Raw genomic sequence first — 12,477 nt, 5'->3', positions numbered from 1 at the left:
ACTTGCGAGCTCAAATACGGAGTGGAATCGCTAGCTTAGATAAGCAGGCTTTGGACCATTCTAAGGGGCTTGGGAAAAATTCAAAGATCTACTTAGATGATACCCTTGGCATGGTTATCAAATTGGATACAAATAGAGATCTTCTACAACAAGTTGAATGGTTAGACACGATTAGTAGTTGATGCTGCACCAGGTGGTACTTTGAAGTCTAATAATGTAGAGGTTTCTTATATACTACTGGATGCAATAGCCACCAATAACTACCAATTGTCAAGTGAACATTCAAGTGCAAATAAAGTTGTTGACCTTTATGAGTTGGATCCCATTATAGCCCTTGCAGCTCAGATGTCATCACTCACAAACCAAATAACTGCATTAACTTCATAAGGGCTTTAGTAGAAATTAGATTCTATTATGGCTGCTTCTACTTCATACCAAGAGATGAAGATGGAAAATGAGCAAGTCCAGTATGTAAATGGTCGAAACCTCAACCAAAGCAGAATCTGCTTAGCAAATAACTACCATCCAGGGTGGTGAAACCATAAGAATCTATCTTATTACAAGACCAGGAACATGCAACCTCTACCTAGGTTTAATAATTAGAGTTCTGAAGGAAGGACATTTTGGAGGACTAGACAATATTGAGACTCATCTGACCAACAGAAAGGAACAATTCCTAGTGACACATATGTAAACCCACGAAAGCACTACAATGCCATCACACTGAGAAGTGGTAAGTAGATTAGAGAAGCAAGTCTAAAGAGGCTTCAATTTATATACCTGATTCCACAAATGTAGAAGAAAATATTGTTGAAGAGCAGAAGACTGAGGTAGGGACAACAAAGAAGGCTCCAAAGCCTAATTGAATCTTATTTCCTAATAATCTACCTATCTTGAATCCACAATTTCCATATCCACAGAGGTTCTTGAAAAAAAAGTTTGATGAGCAGTTTACAAAATTTCTTGAAGTCTTGAAGAGAATCTTCATCAACATTCTTTTTGCAAATGCTTCAACATAAATGCCAAACTATGCTAAGTTCTTGAAGTGGTGAAAGAAAAAGGTAGTTGGAAAATTTTGAGACAATAATATTGGCAGAGGAATGCAGTGCAATTCTATAAAAGAAGCTTTCCCAGAAATTGAAAAATTCGGTTAGTTTCATTAATTCTTGCACAATTGGTGCTTCTATTTTTGACAAAGCACCGTGTGACCTTGGAGCTAGCATAAATTTGATGTCCCTATTGGTATTAAATAAATTAGGTCTTGAAGAAGTGAAGCCAACTACCATTACTTTGCAACTAACTGATATATTCATCACATATTCCAGAAGTATCATTGAAAATGTATTGGTGAAGGTAGACAAGTTCATCTTTCTGTTCGATTTTATGGTTTTAGACGTGGAAGAAGATCAAGAATTACCATTAATTCTTGGTTGACCTTTCTTGGCAACCGAGAGAGCATTGGTTGATACACAAGGAAGAAAATTGACACTACGAGTTAAAGAAAAGCAAGTCATTTTCAACATCTATCAAGTTAAGAAATGCCATGAAAAAGTTAATACTTGCCATGTGATCAAATCAAATGATGCAGTGGTGGGTGAAAATTACCGAGGAGAACTGTTCTATGACCCTCAAGAGCAATATATTGCAACCAATTATTCAAGAAGTGATACACCTGCTACTAGAAGCTACACAAGGAGCAAAGAAGTGGTTGGCTTTCTCTTAGCTCATGAAGCTTACCCACAAGAAAGAAAGAAGAACTACATAGAAGAACCTTTGAAACCTCTCAACAATGTTAATCAAAAGAGGTTTTGAAGGCTATACCAAAGTTGAAGCCACCTCCTAATCCTTGTGTCCATGCTCTATTAAAAAAAATCTAAAGCCAAGAAAAAAGTTTCAAACATGAAGTACCTCTTGAAGATCCAACCTAAAGCATTCCGACAACATTAACAAATGACATTGAAGAAGCGCTTTTTGGTAGGCAAACTAAGCTTTCTACCTCTCTATCTCTTATCTTTAGATAATTAGTTTATTATTTTATTAATAGTGTATTGATAAGTTTGCTTTTTCTATATGTTAAATCTCAAGCTTTGGAGAGGAGATAGAATCAACAGTCAACATCCTTCTATCCACCATCACATCACCATGATGCAGTTAGCAATGACGACAACAAATATTTTCACTCAAGGAAGTTCTCTCCTTTTTCATTAATCTCACATTGGAGACATTGTTTAGTTTAAGTTTGAGGGTGAAATATTAATAGTCTATTGGCTTAGTTGTTTTTGTGTGATTTTTTTTTTTTTTTTTTTTTTTTTTTTTTTTTTTTTTTTTTTTTTTTTTTTTTTTTTTTTTTTTTTTTTTTTTTTTTTATTTTTTTTTTTTTTTTTTTTTTTTTTACTGATTTATGCAACTGCTAAAAAAAATAAATTACATGTTTGTGTGAATTAGATAGCCTTATCGACGTAGATATATACTTGAGAACATGTGTTGGTTTATGAATTATAATGTAGTTATGTGTTCTCGTTAATTAAATTTTTGCTTATTCATGTGAAACGTGAAATTATATATGCACATGAGTTGATTGTAATATTGTACATAAATAGGTTGATTCATACCGATAGGTTGAAATAGAGAACTTGGATGTCCAGTCCCATAACCTATGATTCACTACATCCTTAACCTTGTATAACATAATTTGGGGTGTTCGAGCCATGAAGGATATAATTTAGGCTTGTGGTGATTCCATGCACGTTGAAAAGAAATATTCGTGTGGAGTATCTTTAACTTTCAATTATAAGCTAAGTGATGACTGTATGCTAGGGATCTAGCCTTATTATTTTTTGTATTTATTGCAAAGAAAAAAGAGCATCGCACTTGTTGAGTCTATGCCTCACGTTGGCACCTTTTTTACTCAAGTTGGTAAGTCCGCAGGGGTTTCTTAAAACCCTATACCCTTTGGCCTTTAAAGCTGGGGAATTATAGACTGAAAGCTTGTTACATGGGTCAAGAAAAGAAAAAGAGGTGAAGTTAATCTCGAGCTGGAAAGAAAATATAAAAATAAGCAAGGAATTGTGCAATTGTGAAATTATTATGGAGGCTTTGTAACTATTGTGTTTGGATTGCTTAATTTGGGGATGCTTGATGAGTGGTTTACACTCATGATATTTATGCCGCTTAATTCGATAATTTGCTATATCTTGAGAGCTTTTAGAATGTTTTGATGTGTTTGCTGACGTTGTGATATAAGTTTGGCAAATTGATAAAAATCAAGTTTAATAAGCTAAAAGGATGAGAATATGAATTGACATTAAGGAGGCACGGAAGTTAGTAAAAGAGGCAAAGAAATAAGCTAAATTGAAGAAGAAAAAGGGAAAAAATTAACAGTGACAACCAACGCCATATCTCGACAAAAATTATGGTAGAAGACCAACGCCGCAACTCCAGTAATATGGCATCTCAACACCACTAATGCTAGAAGATTTTCAACAAAATAGCGCCATGCCCGGGGTACCACGACACCCTACATCAAGAAAAAAGTTTAGTACAATAGCATCCCAATGCCATTGACCAGGTGACGAGGCGCCAACCACCAAATTGTTCCGGCGCAATGGAGGCAGCGCCTAGGCGCTGTCTGAGGCGAAAAGAAGTTTTGAATTTTGGGGATCTTTTAAGGGCCCAATCCCACTCCAATTGCTCTTGGGACCTGATGATGATATAAATACCATCTTTAGGCCATCTTTCAACTATAATTCCACTGAGCAAGAGGCAGGAAATTAAGGAAGAAGGCAAGAACAACATCGAAAAGAAGATTGAAATTCTTCAAAAATAGAATTTTTTTTCTCCCTCTTCTCTTCTCTATGTCGTTTTTATATGATTTTATTAGTTTGGCTTTCTTCATGAACTAAACTCTATATCTACGGTTTGATGTAACCAACTTGAGATTATGTTTTGATGATTAAATAGTTTTTTCTTTGATATTTTCCCTTTCCGTTTATTTGTGTTATTGATTTTAATACTTATAATTATCTGATCACTAATTGAATGGATTGATTGCTTAAGTTTGAACACTCGAGAGAGAAAAACTTAGGCTTGATCATAGAATAACACAACCTAGATTTTTTTAGGTTTCAAGGGAAAGTGTAAAATCTTTGAAGAATATTTCACTTAAAAACCATAAACTTGATAATTTATTGATTTTAATTCGGAATAGAGAATTGGAATTGAATTATCGAAATAGTTTTTGCTCAACACTCAAGAAAGGAAGTAAAATTACAATAGGGTTCTTACTTATAAACTTGAAAAAGTTGATTAGAGATAACTAGATAATTGAGAAACATAATTGATATTTAGGTAAAATCACAACCCTAAGCTTTCTGATCATGATTAATTCTTTTAAATTGCATTGAAATTATTGAATTCGTCACAATAATCACGTTAGAATTGGGTAAAACATTGATCTTATAATCTAATTATCTAGTTAAAATAAAAGCTACTTAGATAGTACTTAGTATACATTGATATTCAATTCTGTGGATTCTACATCTGTATTTGATCTTTATACAATAAAATGTGACATTGTACACTTATGGTATATTTACGTATAGAAAACGTGTAACAACTGTGAAGCCAAAGGACCATTGGATCAAGATTAGATCAATGGTTGGTAATCAGGGTCTAAATATATCCCTTGGTTGCCCTATTAGGTGATAATCTGAGTTCTACCATTTGGGTTGATTTTCAAAATCTTCTTCTCTTTGCTCTTCGTGTTCTTCTTCCAAATCCTCTGGTTGGCAGTTGATTTCTTCTAATTTTCTTTGGGAAATCTAAACAATGAGCGTGTTTGTGTATAGAGAAATAGTGTGCTTACTTGTGGCTTCCTTTAATCAATAAGGGAATGCTTTAGGATTCGGGTTAGGGTTTTTATCCAAGATTGAGTGTGAGATACTGTATTTGCTTCAGGATTCGGAAATTACTTTGTGTTATTTTGTTTCTTGGTTTGGAGTTTTGTATAATACTAACAATGCAAGTAATTGATATTTTTGAATTAGAAATAGAAGTTAAGAAAAGTGTTTTGATAGAATTTTGAAAGAAAATTTGGGAAGAACTTGAACCCCTTATCCGACGGTCTTTTTCGGTTTGATTCCATGATATCTAACAATTCACTAGCTAAGGGATAATACTCCTTATATTTGCTTAGCTCACGTATGACTTGTTGGATTACAACATGGCTTCTGATCAAGTTATTGACATTATTCAAGGGCTAAGTGTTGCTTTGATGCAATTTGTCGACAATTGATTTCAATAATCAACCATTTATTCTTTGTGCAATTTTTCTAGGATGTAATTATATGTGATTTGAACTTGACTAAAATAAATTTGTTAAAAGAAAATAGATTATCATTAAAAACATAATATTTTACTTCATATGAAATTGGATTTTGCAATTCAAATCGTCTTAATGAAAATTCATCAATTACATTTTAACTAAGCATCTCCCACAAAATATAAGACAATAATAAAACTAGAAGCCATAAACAGTTAAACAGAGCTAATAACTAAAAGATAATTGATCCTGCAACTGATCTAAAGGGGCACGTACTCTCCCGATCAAACACGCACCCCGAGGACAAGAACAAGAATGGGATTGGGATTGGGATTGGGATTGGGAAAGGGATAATAGCAAGGATTCGAAGCATTGTGTTAGACTTTATACTTGCAGTAGTTCTCAATTCCCATGTATTCATGCCTCTCAATCTTTTTAACCATGTTTGAAATGCCAACTCCACCTGTTTAACGAAAAAATTAGTAGGAATGTATATGATTATACAATCATGTACGCATGTACTAAAAGCAGGTTAAATGGATCGAGTAAACAGTTGCACGTGGAGAAATTTATCTTGCTTCAAGTTTAAATAATTGAAAAATGGAACTCCGAAGAAATTCATGATTTTAACCAATAAAAAAATGGTGAACGAAGCTGCTTACCTAGAGCAATGGCACTCACAAAGATAATAAATGCAAGAATAAAGACGATTATAGATGCCCGTCCCATCTTAATAATCGTTTTCATCACGACGCGTTGGCCGATATACGCAGCAATAGTGGCAACAATGGCCAGGCAAAGAGCTGAACACAGAAATGCAGAAATTATTGATTAAATACAAATCTTAGAAAAAATGTAAATGACTGCGATGTCAGAACCAATACATGTTCACTTATTGTCGGGATTGAACAATCCGAACATGTTTGGTATATAGTATTTAAATAAAAACTTAAACTTCTGTTGAGTACCGTGCAATCCACAAGATTTGCACTCTTAGTTGGATATGCACTTACCATATGGAACTGGAAACCGTTTTATAAGGTAATATTCAACCACAGACATTGATGAGGAAAACATCATAGAAAAGGTGGATGTCGCACTTGCAACCTGAACGGAGGTATAAATATTAGCTATCTTCTCCATCTTTCACGTTTAACGGACAAGAAAATGGAAAATTCTCTTATATTTAACGATGAGAACATCAACTAAAAATTGATTAACAAAGAGTCTGCAACATTATTTTAGAAAGATCTCAAACTCACCTGAGGTGGAACGCCTAACTCCAAAAACAGCGGACCCATAATAGCTCCTCCTCCTATACCTAGTAGACCCCCTACAATACCAGCCAGTACACCCAACAAGGAATAGATTATCAATTGGTGCACTTTCAAGTTGGAGCCTTCATCTCCCTTAGATGCAATTTTTCTCCATCCCTTGTACAGGCAAATTGATTCGTAACCAGATACGCAAAGAGAGATGGGGATCTGGGGATCAAAGAATGGTAGTTTTAAATGCTAAAGAAATAATAGCAAATCGTGCAATCGGCTACAAGTTTCCCAAATAGGCAGATTACACATACCTGCAGCAAGTTCACTACCCAGTATATTGCTGAACATGTAGCAGTATAGTTCTGTTCAATTTGATGGTGAGTAAGTTTTAGAGATACTGATTAGTTAAGATGATCTGAAAGTAAAAATAATATCTGAAAGGAAAAAGGAAAAAAAGTGAAAACTTTGACGATTTGCACTGCAAGAAATGCCATCCAAACGAAAACAAGAAGACCGAGTTCCTTCCAACGAACATTCTCGAGGAAGCTGACCTGAGATTGTGAGTTGTGTCATATTTGAGAGTTTGGGAAATGCATATTAGTATGGAAATAAATCATACCTCAGGTATTGCCAAGCCGCTGGCCTCATTTTCCGTGTCATTGCGAGGGCCTTCTTCTGTACCATTTCCTGGTGGAACAGGAAACGCATATATACTTTATTTATTAGCTAGGAAATTATGGGCTAAAAAGGAAGAAAGAAAAGAAAAAGAAAAGGTGATCATTCGGCGCATGTTTGGTCTACAGTGTTAGATTGAAGGCGACAATACAATGGACAAAATTTTATAAATGAACTCACCATTTGCCTCCATTTGGTTTGCAGCCTCCTGCAGCAATACAGCAATTGGCATTCAATACGAAAGGAAGAGACAGCTATTCCAAGGACATGACGATCCAAAGAATACAACAATAAATTACACTTAGATTTTACCACAACTCAATTAATATGAACCCGTCTATCATATTGATGCTTCAAATGTGAATAACACGACACCAAAATGCTACCAAACTATATAAAAAAGTTGCGACGATTACCTTTTTCACAATAGTTTCTTTTTTCCATGCTTCAACTCCTCTGAAGAAGGCCCTAGTTGATGTGGCTGCAAGTTTCATATCATATTAAAAAGAGTCACTGAAGAAGGATAATAATAAATCAGTTGTAACACAAACGTTAATTACCTATAAAGAGAATTATTAAAAGAACAGTGATCATCCAATCGGCAAATATCACATTGAAAGCAACTCCGATGCTAATGCCTAGCATAAGCATAGGTTGTATGAAAACAGCCAAGTCATAATCGATAATTGGCACGTCAATAGTTGGATGTCTGAGCTTAAGATTACAGTAAACAGTCGAGATTGTAGCTCCCATGATCATACCTGTCAAATTAGAAACGACATTTTAACTTATCCAAGGAATTATTCAGTTTATCTTTAGCCATTGAACTTGTGATCTTCTATGGCTGAAAGTGTTTTCAAATCGAGAACTTCAGGGCCGTTAAAATATTTTATATGATTAGTTTCTTCTTCCATGATTACAAGGAGACTAAGAACTTCAGGTTGAGGCTGAAACTATATGCATAGATTCTCAGATTTGAATTAATTCAATCAACGAAGAACTTGGAATATCCTATCATTCCATGTTATATCAATTTGGTTTTTAACCCACATTTTGAGACAGCAGCTGATGATTTTGAATCAAATCCAATGATCAGAGTAAGCATGGGAACAAATATCCCACCACCACCAACGCCAGCAACACTTCCGAAAGATGCTCCGAAAAAGCCAATTATGCAACCAACAATAGATTTCCAGTTGAATTTCAGATCCTGTAGACGACATACTATATTGTCAAACGTTCCATAACAAGAAAAACCATGTAAACCTCAACTCATTACAACATTTTTCAAATAGTAACAATACAAATTTATGAATTTAACACTGACCCAAAGTAAAACACATAAATGTATGATTCTCCCTGGCTTAAGGAAGTTGTCACTTACCGTATTTGAAGCCAACTATACGAACTATCTTTTGCTCACATGCACACACACTTTTCTAAAAGTTACTCTTTTCTACAAATCCACCATTTCTTTGAGGTTTACTAAAAGTTATTTTTTCTGGTCATATGCATATGCGTAAATTCATACAAAACACAAACATGTATGCTCAAGTATAAGAAGATTAACAAACAAACATATCGTGCACAAATAAATAGGAAGGTAAATTTTAAGATCATACTCAATTTAAATATATTAAAGCAGAAAACAAATTGAATTTGAAAGTTAAAATTTAACAGAAGCAACGCTTTAACACACCGGCCAAAAATGCTGGTACCCAGATTTGTTGGCTTGCCTTGTAAAATTCTGATAATTTGTTAAAACATCTAAATCAGAATGTGAAAACTCGTTGGCATTATGTGTTAAAAATTTCAGCTTTAAGCTACTTCTTTCTGCAGAAACAAATATTGAAGCCAACAGAAAGCTCCAAGCAACCATCAGTAACGGTATAAAAGCCCTCAAATTTTCTTGATTCCCAGCCATTTTTAACCAAAATTCTCACTTTTCAGTACAAAATTTTCTCTGATTTACGTACAATCCCAGATTTTGCTGGGTGGAAAAGGAAAAATTTTGGTGACGGGTGGGAAATTTGAGGGAATTTTTTTGCTCAAAGTGGGTGCATGACAAAACTTGCAAGAAGAAGAAAAATGAAAAGCGAAATATATGGATTGTAAAGAGTTTTTGGTTCAGTTTGTCTAGGATTTTTGTCTGGGCAGTGGCCGCCGCCCACGTCTAGACGTAAAATTCCCAGCAAATCCGAAATCTCAACCAGGCTGCTCAATTAACGGGGTGTACTTAAAAATTGTGAAAATCCTTTAATAAATTTATAATCTTTCAAAATCTACCATAATCATAGTTATTCTTAATTTGAATTTTAATGAATTTAAATAGTGATTTTCTAAAATTTCATTAATAGAATGATTTTAAAATAATTGAATAGATTTCAAGTTTATATATATACATATATCTTCTGAAATTTCTACATTTTTATGTGATTTTAATGAAATTTGTGGAAATCTATCCTAATCCATGAAATTTATTGAAATATATATATATATATTTTAAATTCAATCAAAATTATAGTTGAGGAAACATTAAGCTTAAAAAGTGTATAGGTGTCTCCAATTAAGATTTTAATAAATTTCAATGAAATCATTAAAAATCTTAATTGAGGACATTTAATATATGTTTGATACCCATTTTTATGGAAAAAAATGAATTTTAAAATAGTAGATTGATGGAAAATGTGTTGAAAGAAGCAAGAAAAAAATGCATTTTGATAAAAAATGAGAATCAAACGGGACCTTAAATTTTAGTAAAATTGAATAAAATCTAAATTAGATACACCTAAATTTAGGAAAAAAAATTAAAATCCATCACTATATCAATCGATAACACCCTTTAGCTCCTATTTGGCTCCCACTAATTACATTTTAATTTTTTTCTCTCATATTTTCAATCACACAATCTTTCATAAAACAATATTACACATAAATTGAAAACTTTTTTTTTTTAACCACTCATTTAAAAAATATATATATTTTATCCATTTTCATTTTAAAAAAAAAAGGGCCAAACGGAGGCTTAATTTGTTACAAATTTCAATATTTTNCGTGCACAAATAAATAGGAAGGTAAATTTTAAGATCATACTCAATTTAAATATATTAAAGCAGAAAACAAATTGAATTTGAAAATTAAAATTTAACAGAAGCAACGCTTTAACACACCGGCCAAAAATGCTGGTACCCAGATTTGTTGGCTCGCCTTGTAAAATTCTGATAATTTGTTAAAACATCTAAATCAGAATGTGAAAACTCGTTTGCATTATGTGTTAAAAATTTCAGCTTTAAGCTACTTCTTTCTGCAGAAACAAATATTGAAGCCAACAGAAAGCTCCAAGCAACTATCAGTAACGGTCTAAAAGCCCTCAAATTTTCTTGATTCCCAGCCATTATTAACCAAAATTCTCACTTTTCAGTACAAAATTTTCTCTGATTTACGTACAATCCCAGATTTTGCCGGGTGGAAAAGGAAAAATTTTGGTGACTGGTGGGAAATTTGAGGGAATTTTTTTGCTCAAAGTGGGTGCATGACAAAACTTGCAAGAAGAAGAAAAATGAAAAGCGAAATATATGGATTGTAAAGAGTTTTTGGTTCAGTTTGTCTAGGATTTTTGTCTGGGCAGTGGCCGCCGCCCACGTCTAGACGTAAAATTCCCAGCAAATCCGAAATCTCAACCAGGCTGCTCAATTAACGGGGTGTACTTAAAAATTGTGAAAATCCTTTAATAAATTTATAATCTTTCAAAATCTACCATAATCATAGTTATTCTTAATTTGAATTTTAATGAATTTAAATAGTGATTTTCTAAAATTTCATTAATGGAATGATTTTAAAATAATTGAATAGCTTTCAAGTTTATATATATACATATATCTTCTGAAATTTCTACATTTTTATGTGATTTTAATGAAATTTGTGGAAATCTATCCTAATCCATGAAATTTATTGAAATATATATATATTTTTTTAAATTCAATCAAAATTATAGTTGAGGAAACGTTAAGCTTAAAAGTGTATAGGTGTCTCCAATTAAGATTTTAATAAATTTCAATGAAATCATTAAAAATCTTAATTGAGGACATTTAATATATGTTTGATACCCATTTTTATGGAAAAAAATGAATTTTAAAATAGTAGATTGATGGAGAATGTGTTGACGAAAAATAAGGATTTTTTTTATTTATGTGTAAAATTATTTTAATGAAGAATTTGTAGTTAAAAAGAAGCGAGAAAAAAATGCATTTTAATAAAAAATGATAATCAAATGGGACCTTAAATTTTAGTAAAATTGAATAAAATCTAAATTAGATACACCTAAATTTAGGAAAAAAAAATTAAAATCCACCACTATTTCAATCGATAACACCCTTCAGCTCCTATTTGGCTCCCACTAATTACATTTTAATTTTTTTCTCTCATATTCTCAATTACACAATCTTCCATAAAACAATATTACACATAAATCGAAAAAAAAAAAATTTTAACCACTCATTTAAAAAAAAATACTATTTTATCCATTTTCATGTAAAAAAAAAGGGCCCAAACGGAGGCATAATTTGTTACAAATTTCAATATTTTGACAAATTTCAATATATATATATATATATATATAATCGTATTGTTGGTATAAATGTGTTGATTTTACGGATTTATGGTATATAATCACTCTTCACATATTCCTACTGATTTATAGGTCCAAACACACGATTATATATCCAAGCACTCATTTTCTTAAAATAGTCAAAAGTAAAAGTAACTATTCAACTATGACAAAAGCATAAAAAATGATGAGATATGTTACATGTACATGCAATTTAACCGATTGGAAAAAAAAAATGGAATTGTTTTTTCAAATTCTGTCAAACTGTTTTCACTTTTTTATTCGAATGTCAAAAGCACCTGTACACGTAGCAAAACTCAAAAATGATTTATTAGCTTCTAGTTCTCCACGATTCATTTTAACATGGCCCCTATTTAGAGTTATTAAAAATGAGAATTTTAGTAGATTTTATTAAAATTGATGATTTATATAATAGAAAATTGATAAAAATTGTTAATTTCTTAAAATGTGTACTTGATCATGAATGTGGGAATTTTTATTTTTATTTTTATTTTTTAAAAAATTGAGGTTTCAAACTGGGACTTACTATTTCGTGCATTTAGGGCCTGTTTGGGAGGGATTTTTTACCCCAAAAAATTGATTTTTTG

At 32.4% G+C, this 12,477-nt stretch overlaps 1 protein-coding gene across 1 annotated transcript; it reads right to left on the bottom strand.

Annotated features, from left to right (window-relative positions):
• Nucleotides 1-2,843: 2,843 nt before the first annotated feature.
• Nucleotides 2,844-10,658, bottom strand: LOC111392466 (sulfite exporter TauE/SafE family protein 3-like). Its single transcript, XM_023017816.1, has 15 exons — nt 10,434-10,658; nt 8,314-8,473; nt 7,824-8,024; nt 7,680-7,744; nt 7,444-7,471; nt 7,208-7,275; nt 7,053-7,139; nt 6,900-6,950; nt 6,583-6,804; nt 6,334-6,427; nt 5,983-6,123; nt 5,711-5,783; nt 3,559-3,751; nt 3,380-3,517; nt 2,844-3,035 (listed from the first exon to the last, which is right to left on the bottom strand). Exons 1-15 carry the CDS (start codon nt 10,656-10,658, stop codon nt 2,844-2,846), a joined length of 1,938 nt encoding a protein of 645 aa, XP_022873584.1.
• Between the last annotated feature and the right edge of the window lie 1,819 nt (nt 10,659-12,477).

This window comes from Olea europaea, unplaced genomic scaffold, assembly GCF_002742605.1.
Source record: "Olea europaea var. sylvestris unplaced genomic scaffold, O_europaea_v1 scaffold933, whole genome shotgun sequence".
In the NCBI taxonomy this organism is placed as follows: Eukaryota; Viridiplantae; Streptophyta; class Magnoliopsida; order Lamiales; family Oleaceae; genus Olea; species Olea europaea.
Note: the sequence above shows the minus strand (reverse complement) of the source record. Positions and strands in the feature narration are given on the sequence as shown.

Coding starts and splice junctions, on each gene's coding strand:
- LOC111392466 (XM_023017816.1), bottom strand. CDS start 10,658: ATGGCTGGGAATCAAGAAAATTTGAGGGCTTTTAGACCGTTACTGATA. Junction 7,276..7,443: donor AAACCAAATGGAGGCAAATG/GTGAGTTCATTT, acceptor CTGTTCCACCAG/GAAATGGTACAGAAGAAGGC. Junction 6,428..6,582: donor AGTTAGGCGTTCCACCTCAG/GTGAGTTTGAGA, acceptor ACCTCCGTTCAG/GTTGCAAGTGCGACATCCAC.